General features: G+C 39.3%; 1 protein-coding gene across 2 annotated transcripts in view; it reads left to right on the top strand.

The window, feature by feature from the left end:
- parga (poly (ADP-ribose) glycohydrolase a) overlaps positions 1–14,846 on the top strand; it is a 202,150-nt gene that overhangs the window by 2,486 nt on the left and 184,818 nt on the right. For both annotated transcript variants that reach the window (XM_043679036.1, XM_043679037.1), the window contains exons 2-3: positions 7,348–7,414; positions 8,320–9,357. In XM_043679036.1, the coding sequence (XP_043534971.1) occupies positions 7,401–7,414; positions 8,320–9,357 (1,052 nt within the window). In that variant the 5' untranslated portion in view covers positions 7,348–7,400. The remainder of the gene's footprint in view (positions 1–7,347; positions 7,415–8,319; positions 9,358–14,846) is intronic.

Below are 14,846 nucleotides of genomic sequence, written 5' to 3'. Positions count from 1 at the left end.
CTGGAAATACATCCAAAGAAGTTATTTTGGTGGAATTAAAAAAAAGGATGATTACTTTATTAGGATTGTATTATACACACCCTAATAGTCAAGAGGGAAATTGAGAAACAAATGTGTGAGGAGAATTCTCCGTTATCTGTAAGAACAATAGGGTGTTATGGTAGGGGATTTTAACTTTCCAAACATAGCCATAGTGTTAAGGGTTTAGATGGAGAGGAATTTAAGTGCGCACAAGAAAATATTCTAATTCAGTATGTGGATGTGTGAAACGTTTTTTGCCAAGATGCAAAACATGACCTACTTTTTAGGAAATAAGACAGGGCAGGTGACTGAGGTGTCAGTGGGGGGAGCAATTTGAGACCAGCGATCATAATTCTATTAGTTTTAAATTAGTGATGGAAAAGGATAGTCTGGATTTAAAAGTTGAAGTTCTAAATTTGAGGAAGGCTAATTTTGATGGTATTAGGCAAGAACTTTCAAAAGCTGATCGGAGGCTGTTGTTTGCAGGTAAAGGGATGGCTGGAAAGTGGGAAGCCTTCAGAGTCTAGAGACAGTTTATTCCTATTAGAGTGAAAGGAAAGGCTGGCAAGTGTAAGGAATGCTGGATGATGAGAGATATTGAGAGTTTGGTTAAGGAAAAAAAAGGAAGCATATGTCAGGTATAGACAGGATAGATCGAGTGAATCCTTAGAAGAGTATTAAGGCAGCAGGAGTGTACTTAAGGAAATCAGGAGAGCAAAAAGGGGACATGAGATAGCTTTGGCAAATAGGATTAAGGAGAATCCAAAGGTTTTTTACAAATACATTAAGGACAAAATGGTAACTAGGGAGAGAATAGGGCTCTCAAAGATCAGTAAGGTGGTCTTTGTATGGAGCCGCAGGAGATGTGGGGGATACTAAACGAGTATTTTACATCAGTATTTACTATGGAAAAGGATATGGAAGATATAAATTGTAGGGAAATAGATGGTGATATCTTGAAAAATGTTCATATTACAAAGGAGGAAGTACTGGATGTCTTGAAACGCATAAAAGTGGATCAATGTCCAGGACCTGATCAGGTGTACCTAGAACTCTTTGGGAAGTGATTGCTGGGCCCCTTGCTGAGATATTTGTATCATCGATGGTCACAAGTGAGATGCCGGAAGACTGGAGGTTAGCTAATGTGGTACCACTATTAAGAAAGGTGGTAAGGAGAAGGGAACTGTAGACCGGTGAGCCTAACATTGGTTGTGAGCAAGTTGTTGGAGGGAATCCTGAGGGACAGGATTTACATGTATTAGGGATAGTGAGCATGGTTTTGTGCGTGCAAAATCATGTCTCTCAAACTTGATTCAGTTTTTTGAAGAAGTAACAAAGAGGGTTGATGAGGGCAGAGCGGCGGACATGATCTATATGAACCTCAGTAAGGTGTTTGACAAGGTTCCCCAGGGGAGACTGGTTAGCAAGGTTAGACCTCGAGAAATACAGGGAGAACTAGCCATTTGGATACAGAACTGGCTCAAAGATAGAAGACAGAAGGTGGTGGTGGAAGGTTGTTTTTCAGACCGCAGGCCTGTGACCAGTGATGTGCCACAAGGATGGATGCTGGGTCCACTGCTTTTCATCATTTATGTAAATGATTTGGATGTGAGCATAAGAGGTCCAGTTAGTACGTTTGCAGATGACACCAAAATTGGAGGTGTAGTGGACAGTGAAGAAGGTTACCTCAGATTACAAGGGGAACTTGATCAAATGGGTCAGTGGGCTGAGGTGTGTCAGATGGAGTTTCAGATAAATGCGAGGTGGTGCATTTTGGGAAGGCAAATCTTAGCAGGACATATACACTTAATGGTAAAGTCCTCGGGAGTGTTGCTGAAAAAGAGACCTTGGAGTGCAGGTTCATAGCTCCTTGAAACGAGTCGCAGGTAGTTAGGATATTGAAGAAAGTGTCTGGTATGTTTTCTTTTATTGCTCTGAATGTGGAGTACTGGAGTTGGGAGGTGATGTTGCGGCTGTACAGGACATTAGTTAGGCCACTTTTGGAATATTGCATGCAATTCTGGCCTCCTTGAAACTTGAAAGGTTCAGAAAAGATTTACAAGGATGTTGCCAGGGTTGGAGGATTTGAGCTATAGTGAGAAGTTGAATAGGCTGGGGCTGTTTTCCCTTGAGTGTCGAAGGCTGAGGGGTTACCTTTATAAAGGTTTATAAAATTGTAGGGGTATGGATAGGATAAATTGACAAAATCTTTTTTCCCTGGAGTGGGGAAGTCCAGAACTAGAGGGCATAGGTTTAGGGTGAGAGAGGAAAGATATAAAAGAGACCTAAGGGGCAATGTTTTCACGCAGAGGGTGGTACATATGTGGAATGAGCTGCGAGAGGAAATGGTGGAGGCTAGTACAATTGCAACATTTAAAAGGCATCTGGATGGGTATATGAATAGGAAGGGTTTGGAGGGATATGGGTTGGGTGTTGGCAAGTGGGACTAGATTGTTTTGGAATATCTGATCGGCATAGATGAGTTGGACCGAAGGGTCTGTTTCTGTGCTGTACATCTCTATGACTCTAAATGCTGTACTATGAATTGAAGTCAATAGAAATGGAATTCTTTCAAGTAACTCTCTTAAGATATTTTAAAATAAAGAACTGTGGGTGCTGGAAATCTGAAACAAACACAAGTTGCTGGAGAAACTCAGCAGGTCTGGAGAGAAAGCAGAGTTCAAGTTTCTGGTTTGGTGGTGGCAGTACTTCAGAACTTTCAGAGCATCTGTTCTGAAAAAGGGTCAGAAGACCCAAAATGTTAGCTCTACTTTCTCTGCTCAGATGCTGCCAGATCTGCTGAGCTTCTCCAGCAATTTCTGTTTCTATCTTAAGTTTTTTTTTGTATGAACCAAAGTGCTGTGCATCAGTTTCTGATGTGTTTGTGCTCCTAGGCCTGTGTTAAATTTCAGCTAAGAAAGTTGAATGAGAAGGCTACAAGTTGATTTCTGTAATTCAGGCATCATCTTTCTTCTCTTGATGTTTCCTGCTCTTTCTATGAGAGCTCTTTGGAAGTTCTCTATGATGATGGTGGCAGTGATGAGCAACTAAATATATATTACTTTTGAATTGTTTATGGATGCGATTTTGGGACAGAAATTATTTTGAATTTCACTGAATTACCGTTTAACTGAAAAACAAGCAGAGTAGAGGTGCTGAATCTCCAAAATGAGGCTGCATATTCTGTTTGATTTCACTCCATTTGATTTAAAACAATAATCAGGCTTATTACGTATTCATGAAAGTCACTCACTTTTCATAAACATTTCATAAAATGTTTGCGCCTTCAGGTTTGCGTTCATGTGTGGTATATACTCGACATTCTGCTTCGATTGCAGAGTGGCTATAGGAAGATATGTTGATGTAGTTATCTGAATACCTATTATAAAGAAAAACCTTCTGTACGCAATCTTTTTTTTTCTTTAAAAACATTTTACTGAACCTGGCATTTAAATTGAAATCTCTTTGCAAAATGTTCTGTGAATTATGCAGTGTTTTAGTGCAACTCACCGTAGTTTGTTTTGTCTTTAAAATATATCACAAATTGCAGAAGTATTATGTGCCGAAGGAGGCTATCTGGCTCATTGTGCCTGCTGGCTCTCCAAAGGCATTCTTTCAGTCCTCTTTAGAGCAGTCCACTAGGATTATAGCAACTTCACCTTTACTTACAATGTACCAAGAACTGTACACAATGCTGTAACTCAGGTCTAACAAATGTCTTATATTTATTTTCCTTTCATCCTTACTCTGACCCCTCTGATGAACTTAACTAACTTAGCTATCTATAGTTTATTTTATGACCCTGCTATCATACTTTGTGCCATTCTCCCACATTTTCTCCATACCCTTTCACATTGTTTCTATTTAAATAATTATCCAACGTCCTTATGATTACTGTTGTTGAACCTGCATCCGTGTGGGTCCCGGCAGTACTTTCTAGACCAGAACCAACTCGTGAAAACATATAACTCTGGTATTCTTCTCTAATATTCTCTCTTGCTACTCAAACCTTTGCTAAGTTACTTTAATGTCTTTTCAGCTGTACCAGCAAAACACCATGGAAGTAACTCCGTCCCAACTCTGTTCAGTTGCAATCTGTCTGGTTTGTAAGGGTGTCATCTTCTACAGAGCCAGTCCCAGAAATCTAAAGCCCTATCTCCTGCACCATGTTTCCAGCCATAAGTTCATCTAACCTTATTCTTCTATTTCTGTACTCATTTATATATGGCACTGGAAGTAAACTGAAGATTAGAACTTTTCAGGTCCTGCTTCATAATTTTCTACCTAAATTCTGATTGTAGGACCACATTCTTCTTTTTACCTAAAACATTGGTACCAATGTGGAACGTAACTTCTAGCTGTTCATCCTTTCCGAAAGAATGTCCTGCAGTTGCTCTGAGACATCATTGACCCTGGCACCAGGGAGACCACATGAAGTCTTCCCTGTGGCCACAGAAAAATCTGTCTGTTCCCTTAACCAACTAATCCCTTATCACTATTACTCATCCTTTCTCCCTCATCACATTGTCCCCTCCTGTTCAGTTGAATTGCCATACATGCTACTCTGATCGCAACTGTTTGAGGAACCAGTGCCCTCATTAGCAGGGAACTCTTGTGATACCTGTCTGTTTCTCTTAGAAGGACTGCTGGTACCTTTCTGCTTCCGGACGCTTAAACCATTGTGTGACCATCTCTCTCTGAATGTACTATTCACGTAACTTAACCTCATGGATATGCCACATTAACTTCAGTTGTTGCCAAGTCCTGAAATCTGGAGCTCACGTTTTTGTAGCTGACCATGCTTGGTTGTCTAGGACACTGGTAGTGTCCATGGCTTCCCATATTATAAGCCAGATATTCCACTTGATTGATCTATAATGGCACATCTTAACTTTACTGCTTTTATGTTAACCTTTATTATGTTTTGGATTTGTTAAATTACTTGATCATCTTGGGTCTGATTTGCCTTTTATTTCTGGTATCTCTCATTTAAGTTCCAGTACACCAATTCATTGGGTTATACAGTATGGAAACAGACCCTTCAGCCCAACTTGTTCACAACAACTAGTTATCCAAAACTGATGTAGTCCCATTTGCAGGCTTTTGGCTTAACATTCTTTTCTAATTTGCAGCAATGTAAAGACAGTCACTATTGCAGTTTCCTACCAACCAATTAACTTACTTAAAAAAAGAGTAGAGGGGGAGAAAAGTACTCCTGTCCACTCTTCACAAAATTTCCCATCCAACACACCTTACTGCTTGCGGTAAAACTTACTTAAAACATTTCTTTTCTCAGACAAACTCACTCTGCCTTTGTGTTGCTCAGGAGAATTTTGCACCTTTACTGACCAAGTATCTTGCTTCTGTGGTGTAAGGTGTGTGAGATATAACTTTTGATGAGATACGTAATCTGTTTTAGAGTTTAGGTTTTGAACTGGTGGCATATGGGTTTTGGTCTTTGTATATGAGGGTGTTTATGACCTTGGCAGTAGTTCTAGAGTCTTATTTTTTTAAAAGATAGTGATATGAGCAACAGAGCCCTTGGGTGATAATGAGGATCTTTATGTTGGGACAAAGTGGGTAGAATAAACATTGAAGAGTATTAGCTTGCTTTCAGTTCAAAGATTTCCTTAGGAGAAAAACTAATAGCTTGGAATTTTTTTTCCATAAAACATTTTCCCTAGAGAAAGTAGTTTGGAATAGTTAAGAAATAGTTACCACACATCAGGCTACTTAATATGAGGCATTGGTGTTGGAGGTGGTATGGCTAACTAATAGAAGACAGAAAGTTGGAGTAAGGTGGAAGTTTTCAGGATGATAACTTTTAACCACTGGTGTGCCACAGGGATCAGTTTAGAGGTCACAATTATTTATAATATGTATTAATGATATGGATGAAGAAAGTGAATATACTATTGCAAGTATGTAGATGATACAAAAATAGGTGGGAAGGTAGGTGGTGAAGATGACACCGGAATATACACAGGTTAGTTGAATGGGCAAAATCTTGACAGATGGAATGCAATGTGGGGAAATATGAGGTTATGCACTTTGGCAGGAAGAGTAAAAGAGCAGAATATTATTTAAATGGAGAGAGACTGCAGAAAGCTATAGATCAGAGGGATTTGGGAATCCTTGACTGTGAATCACAAAAACGCTAGGATTTAAGTTCAGCAGCTAATAAGGGAAGGTGATTAGGATATTGGCTGCTCTTTCAGTGGGAATGGAGTATATAAGTAGGTTTTGCGAAATCTATACATGGCAGTAGTCAAACCTCAGCTGGAATACTATGAACAATTTTGGCCCCTTACCTAAGGAAATATATACTACAGGCCATAGAATGTTCACTAGCCTTAACATATGAGGAGAAATTGAGTAGATTGATACTATACTTGTTGGAATATAAAGGAATGTGAGATGACAATATCGAAACATACAACATTTTTAGGGGACTTGACGGGATGGATGTGGAAAGGTTGTTTCCCCTTGTGAGGGTCTCGGACCAGAGGCCATAATGGGGGGGGGGATTTTACTCTCTGAAGGTAATGAATCTGTGGAATTCTTTACCCCACAGAGACTGTTGTGACTGGGTCAGTAAGTATATTCAAGGTATGATGAACACATTTTTAATCACTAAGGGAATCCAGTGTTATGGGGTAAAGTTGAGAATTATCAGCCATGATCTCATTGAATGTAGGAACAGACTTGTAGGCTGAATAGCCTACTTCTGTTCTTAGGTCTTATGGTCTTATGGTTTTGAAGGGCAAAATACAAAATATTTGAGTATGTGATGCTTGCACAGGAGATAATGTTTTCAAAATTTTTTGGAGTATTTTTATTTAACCTATTCTTCTAATCTACCTGTTCAGAGATGTTATTACACACCTCTAGAACAGGTGGGACTTGAACCTCTGCCTCTCAGTCTGGGTTAGGGATACTACTACTGTGCTACAAGAGGGCCTTTGGAGGTGATGTTTTGTCAATAAAAAGACAATGGAACAGCAAAATGAATTAAAATTAATAGTAGAAACCTACTTAGAGGTGAACTGAATGGTCAGTTTATATAGAATCTTGTATTATAATCTATTTCTAAAAAATTGCAAAAGTCTGCATAAATACTCTTCTAGATGTAAACAAGACAGATAGAAATATTGGAGGAAACCAAGTGACAAGTGTACATCAGGAATAAGGCATTAAGCAGTGGATGTGAAAATAAGTTAAACAATTGTCTCCATAATACCCAAATATGAATTAATATTTATGTTTTAAAAGTGTAATTTTTGAAATTATAAATTGTGTGGTAACATGTGTTTTGGTATTTTACAGGCCGAAGGCAAAAGTGGGAAGATTTAGCGACAGGCAAATGTAAAGGGAGAAAGATGGATCATGCCAGGTACAATCCCCAATTTATAGCATTTATTGCCCGTGGTGTAGTAATTCCTATTCTGCATGAATGCAGTCGTGTTCCCCAAGAGTGTAGTGAACAACAAGATGCTTCCCTTTGCGTCTGAATGTATCAGCAGCTACAGGCTGCTCTCCAGTGTGCCGGATTTGCAATGTACAATTAATACTAAGTCACTTGATATTTTTCTTCTGATGGTAATTTCTGGTAATAGTAGGCACAAGATGAGTGTTTCGAGTAAACCTCTTCACAGAAAAAGTTAACATTTGTGTGTTGAGGATACAACTGAAAGAAAAGAGAGCAAGAAATAGTTGACAAATTTTTAAACTGATTTGTAGGTATGGTAGTCCACTAGTAATGTCATTAGATTAATAATTAGAAATTGAATTTAATATTAAGAATTGTAAAATAATAAATCTCATAATTTTGTGGGTTGGTACCAGATAAAATGACATCAATCCTCTGCCATTTATTGATTCTAAATATCCTCAAACTAGCCACAGATAAAATAACTGAAAGTTTATCATGATTAACAAGAGCTAGAGATTGGATTGAGGCTTTGCAACCAGAATCTTAGTCTTAGCTTGGGGATACCTATGGTCAAATTGAAATCCTTTTTGTTTTGTTTTCTCTGGAGTATTTTGGTTTTGTATGTGTCTCTTTCTAAAAATCTAAAATTCAGCTCCTTTTGGAGAACATGGAATATGCAAGAAACATACTTAGATTGAGCTATTACTTTCTGGCTGTCGAGCATATTATTCAGTTTTTTTGGGTGTGCACAGGAAAGAATTTTTAAAAAAAATTAGTTTACTTTAACAGAGCATGGCTAATTTATCAAATGCACATTTGTATGCATTGAAATAGTTGTTCATTTAGCTCAATGTATTATTTTTCAGCCCTGAACAAATGCTGCAAGTCAAAGGTGGAAAATTGGAAGGAACTTCTCAAGGTGGAAATGTGGATGTACCAACAGTCCAGTATACACAGCAAAGCAGTTCTGTTAATATTTCAGAAAATGAGTCCAAAAACAGTATATCACCGGGGTGCCATGTGGTGGAAGAGAAAACCAAGAATCAGAAAGTGAAAACTTCCAAGAGTTCAGAGGCTGAGAAATTTAAATGGACGACCAGAAGTGTTGTCAGATGTACTTCTGAGAGTGATACAGATAACCAAAAAGCCCCAACTACCAAAGTGGAAAGCTCTGGTTCTGGAGAGAATAGTAAGAGCATTATCCCAGACAATAAAAAGTGCAAGACACTTGAGGAATGGGTAATAAAACCTTCAAGTGCAAAAGGAGCAAAAAATACCACACCAATTCGACCTGGTGGGATAACACCTCTTAAGGAGGAGCATCATATTGTCGACCTTGAGGATTCAAAGTCATTTGAAAATCCCCTTGACGACATATATGTTGTTCCAGAAAGTCCAATCTCTGATTCTAGCTGTGAACAATATATGCCAAGCACAAGTGGAACTGGAAAGCAAGATGCTGGAAAGAGAGACACCAGAATATGTCTTTCTGTTAAGAAAGAGACTGAGTCTGTCTTGCCTATGCAAATAGATACTTCAGGTAATAGTTCCTTTGAATTAGAGACTGAACTTAATTGTTTATCAGCCAAAGTTTCAGAAGATTTGGATGACAGTTCACTTACCCAGCAAGTTCACTGTTTTGACTCTCATTCTGGTAATAAAATAGTTGAGGAAATGATGGAAGTGGATAAAGACATAAATTACCGATTTGAAGATCCATTTGTAAAGGCACAACCTAAAGCATTTAATGGTTTAAAGGATGGAACACAGAAGCCAGAGCAAAAAATAAACCTATCAACTAGTTCATCTTCACAGCTGGGAAATCAGAAGGGACCCTCAAAACCATTGAGAAAAATCACAGATCATTTTGAGTACTTGGGCAGAAAGTCACAAAAGTTGAACAGGTAAATTCTTTTAATGTTTCTGTATTTTGGCAGTGACTGAGACTCTAAACCTTTCCCGCATGATCTAAGACCAGCAATGACAAGCTGATCTTTTCAGTTGTAGAGTTATACAGCACGGAAGCATACTCTTCGATCAGACTTGTCCATGCCAACCAGGTATCCTAAATAGATCTAGTCCCATTTGCCAGCATTTGGCCCGTATCCCTGTAAACCTTTCCTATTCATGTTCCCTCCAGATGCTTTTGGATATTGTAATTACATCCACCTCCACTACCTCGTCTGGCAGCTTGTTACATACACTCACCACTCTCTGCATGAAAAAAACTGCTGCTCAGGTCCCTTTTAAATCTTTCTGCTTTCACGATAAGCTATGCCCTCTAGTTTTGGACTCCCCTACCCCAGGAAGAGACCTTGGCCATTCACCCCATCATGATTTTATAAACTTCTTTTGAGGTCATCCCTCAACCTCTGATGCTCCAGGGAAAAAGGCCCCACCCTGTTCAGTCTCTCCCATATAGCTCAAACCCTCCAGTCTTGGGAACATCTCTTAATTTTTTCTGAAACCTTTCAAATTTCACAGCATCTTTCCTATAGCAGGGCGACCAGAATTGGACGCAGTATTCTAAAAGTGGACCAACCAATGTCCTATACCGTTGCAACATTACGTCCCAACCCCTATACTCAATGCAATGACCAATGAAGCTAGCATGCCAAATGCCGCCTTCACATACTGTCTATCTGTGACATAATTTTCAAGGAAGTATGGTGAAGCATACAGCCAAAAATGGTTCATATTTTCACTCTATACTGACATATGTACTTTCCACTAAGGTTATTATAAGGATATTATAATTAACTTAATTTTTCTACTTTTAGAGAGTGGTAAATTTCCTAGGATTCCTATTGCTATTTGCACAAACAACATTTGTTATGTGTTCACATATGGACATCAAGGAAAGACAGACTTTGATTAGGCTGGGATTTTCCTCTTGTTGGAGTGGTAGATTTGAGCATAAACCTTTATGGCAAGGTATTGGAGAGTGATGTGGAACTACCTCATCATGGAGTCACTGACTTCAGTAAACCAGGAAGAGAAAAGAAATCCTGAGGGACATGATTTACATGCATTTAGAAAGTCAAGGACAGATTAGGGAGAGCCAGCATGGCTTAGTGCATGGGGTATCGTATCTCACTAACTTGACTTGAGTTTTTTGAAGAAATGACAAAGAAGATTGATGAAGGCAAAGTGGTAGACATTGTCTATATGGATGTCAGGAAGGTGTATGACAACGTTCTGCATGATAGACTGTTAGCACAGTAAGATCACATAGAATCCGGGGGGAACTAGCCAATTGGATACAAAATTGGCTTGAAGGTCGGAGATACAAGATGGTGGTGGAAGATTGTTATTTTGGACTGAAAGACCATGACCAGTGGTCCTCCATGGCACACTTAAAGATACACACCGCAGAATCGCCAAACAAAACTAATAGCCAAGTCCCATACTCATGAAGATGGCCTTAACCGTGATCTTGGGTTCATGTTGCTCTATATGTGACCCCACCAAAGTGTTCTATACCTGTAAAATCTTCGTTACTGTCCTGTTTTTGACACCATCATCTTGATAAATTGTTATGATCTCTCTCTACCTTAATTAGTCTACAGTTTAGGATTATGTATTATTTTCGTTAGATTGTCAGCATGCTTGTTATTCCAGTCATTTGTCTCCAGCACCATCTTATTTTTAATTTTTCGTAATTACCTCTATGCCGTATTTAATCGGATGATAGGTCATGCCTTCATTTGTTATTCAGCTGTTGATACTTTACTCACACTGTTGCCACTCTTGATCACCTGCAGAGACTTATTATTGTCAACTCTTCACTCACACCATGATCCTTTGATCTATCTCCCTATACATTCTGTGCCTGTGTGCTTCTCTTTCACTTCGCCTGATGAAAGGGCAATGCTCAGAAAGCTTGGACTATAACTTGGTGTCATCCGACTATAAAAATATTGTTTTATACTACAGGCAAAGTTAGGAGGGAGCAAATGGAACAGAGTTACAGAATGTACCAGCCTGTTAAATGGTTGTGTGGTAGCCTTGCATATTATGTACTCTTGAATGTCTCAATTGAACCTGTCTTCATCACACTTCTAGGCAACTACTTCTGAGTTAAAAATATTTTCCTCACTTTATCCTTCCTTTTTCTTTTGCAGATCATGTTGAATCTATGCTGTCTTATTTTTGTTCCTTTCACAATAGGGAACAGTTTCTCCCTGTCTGTTCTGTCCAGCCTGCTCATAGTTTTGAAAATTTCTATCACATATCCTCTTTGTAGCCCTGTCTCCAAAGAGAACTGTCCCAACGTCTTCAATTTATCTTCATAACTGAAGTTCTTTCTCCCTGGAATCATTCTTGTAAGCTGCTTCTGCAATGTCTCAAATGCATTCACATCTTTCTCATAATGTAATGTCCAGAATTGCACATAATACTCCAGCTGAGATCGAACAAGCATCTTATATGGTTAACATCACCTCCTTGCTCTTGTACTATATCGTCGTATTACTAAAGCAGTGGATACTGTATGTCTTATGTCCTGCTAACTCTACCTGTCCTGCTGTTGATGATCTGTGTGCATATACAACCAGGTCCCTCTTTTTTTTTTGCACCCCTGCCTTTGAATCATACTCCCTATTTTATATTGTCTTTCAATGTTCTTCTTCCCAAAACGTATCACCTCACACTTTTTTCTGCATTGGAGCTCATCTGCCACCTATCTTTCCATTCCACCAACTTGTTTATGTTCTACAGTATCGTCTTCACAGTTTACAATTCTTTCAAGGTTTTTTAAATTCATTCATGGGATGAGGGTGTCACTGGCTCAGCCAGCATTTATTGCCCACTAGAGTGCAGTTAAGAGTCGATCACATTTCTGACACTGAAAACTTTGAAATTGTCTACTGCATACCAAGATACGGATCATTAATACCTATTATGAAAAGCAAGATCCCAAGACTGATCCTTGGGCACTTCATTATAAACTTTGTACCTGCCTGAAAATTATTACTGTCTGCACATGCTCTTGGAACAAAGAAAAGGCTGTTACAGTTAAAAGGTTAGCATGATTAGAAATCATTGTTAGGAAGAAGGGTAAATCCAGAGTCATATGTTTTAACATATTGTAAGTCAGCTCTGTTTTTTGTTGTTGCTTAGCTGTTAATTGCAGACTGTCTTTTTCTGTTTTATAAATGCTGTCTCCAGACAGGTTTCTGCACATTTTCAACCTGTTTGTGAGTAAATCAGCATTCTGACTCATGGATTTTTGATGGGGCCATTGTTTTTGATCAATCCAGGCAATAGTGAGGTCAGTAAGCAAATGGAAGTAAGGTTGTATTGCCCAGTTTACCTGCATGAGACTTAAGAAATAGGAGCAGGACATTCAGCACTTTGAGCCTATTTCACCATTTGATAAGAGCATGGCTGATATCTACCTTAATCCTACCTTCTTGTACTATTCCCATATTCCTTCCCCCTTCCTATCCAAAAATCTTGTGATCTTTGTTATGAGTATATTGAAGAGAATGAGCATTCACAGCTCTCTGGGGTAGAAATTTCCGACATTTCGCAACTCTAAGGGAAGAAATTTCTCTTCACCTTAGTTCAGTAAGACTAACCACTAACGAGGCTATGATCTCGTCCTTCTATGCAAGTAGAGAGATCAGCTAACTTGGCTCAGATCATGAATCAAGTCTATGATCTTTCAGAAGTCTTTGGCCTAGTAGACAACTGGTATATGTTCTCACTTTAAGTCAGCTAAAACATTCCTAGCTTACGTTTGTGATTACAAGATGTGCATAAAAATATCTTCGAACAAATGAGTGACTTGTAAAAGTTTTACTTGTTTTTGTATGCAATATTTGGTCAGATTTTGTTATGTTCCCAGCGATGCTGCTACGAAAACCTGTTCATGGTGAACAAGGGAAATTAGAGTATCACCTCCAAGGAAAGGATATACGAATTGGTCAAAGAACAGGATTGGGAATAACTTAGATTTTAACAAGGGAGCACAAAGGTGTTTATTAAAAGGGATAAAGTGGAGTATGAGTGTAAGATTGAGGTACAGACAAATTGAATGTGGCAGAACACTGAAGGAAATCAGTTGTGTGTGGAAATGATGTTGCAAACATTAATGGGATTAAAGACCTATCAAGCCTTGGGGCCCAATAATCTACATTCGGGTACTTAAGGAAGTGGCCCTATAAATAACGGATGCATTGGTGGTCATCTTTCAAGTTTCTGTAGGCTCTGGATAGTTCCTGTGGACTGGAAGGTAGTGTGAGATATTGTATTCTAGGTCCCTTCACTAACCCACTCACAAGCGCTTTATGTTATTCATAGTCATACAGTCAAGGAGATGTACAGCATGGATACAGACCCTTCAGTCCAACCCCGTCCATGCCAATCAGATATCGCAACCTAATATAGTCCCACCTGCCACCACCTGGCCCATATCCCTCCAAACCCTTCCAATTCATATACCCATCCACTTGCCTTTTAAATGTTCCAATTGCACCATCCTCAACTTCCTCCAGAGGCTCATTCCATACACGTATGTGTGACAAAGTTGTCCCTTGGGTCTTTCATATATCTTTCCCCTCTCACCCTAAACCTATGCCTCTAGTTCTGGACTCCCCCCAACCCCAGGGAAAAGACTTTGTCTATTTATCCTATCCATGCCCCTCATGATTTTGTAAACCTCTATAAGGTCACTCCTAAGCCTCTGACGCTCCAGGGAAAGCAGCCCCAGCCTGTTCAGCCTCTCCCTATAGCTCAAATCCTTCAACTCTGGCAACATCCTTGTAAATCTTTTCTGAACCCTTTCAAGTTTCACAACATCTTTCAGATAGGAAGGAGACCAGATTTGCACGAAATATTCCAACAGCGGACTGACCAATGTCCTGTAGAGGCGCAACATGACCTCCCAACTCCTGTCCTCAATACTCTGACTAATAAAAGAAAGCATACCAAATGCCGCCTTCACTATCCTATCTACGTGCGACTCCGCTTTCAAGGAGCTATGAACCTGCACTCCAAGGTCTTTTTGTTCAGCAACACTCCCGAGGACCTTACCATTAAGTGTATAAATTCTGCTAAGACTTGCTTTCACAAAATGCAGCATCTTGCATTTATCTGAATTAAACTCCATCTGCCACTTCTCAGCCCATTGGCCCATCTGGTTAAGATCCTGTTGTAATCTGAGGTAACCTTCGCTGTCCACTACACCTCCAATTTTGGTGTCATCTGCAAACTTACTAACTATACCTCTTATGCTCGTATCCAAATAATTTATGTAAATAACAAAAAATAGAGGATCCACCACCGATCCTTGTGGCACTCCACTGGTCACAGGCCTCCAGTCTGAAAAGCAACCCTCCACCACCACCCTCTGTCTTCTACCTTTGAGCCAGTTCTGTATCCAAATGGC

This window comes from Chiloscyllium plagiosum, chromosome 38 (assembly GCF_004010195.1).
Source record: "Chiloscyllium plagiosum isolate BGI_BamShark_2017 chromosome 38, ASM401019v2, whole genome shotgun sequence".
NCBI classification, from domain to species: Eukaryota; Metazoa; Chordata; class Chondrichthyes; order Orectolobiformes; family Hemiscylliidae; genus Chiloscyllium; species Chiloscyllium plagiosum.
This window is presented reverse-complemented; position numbering and strand designations above follow the sequence as displayed.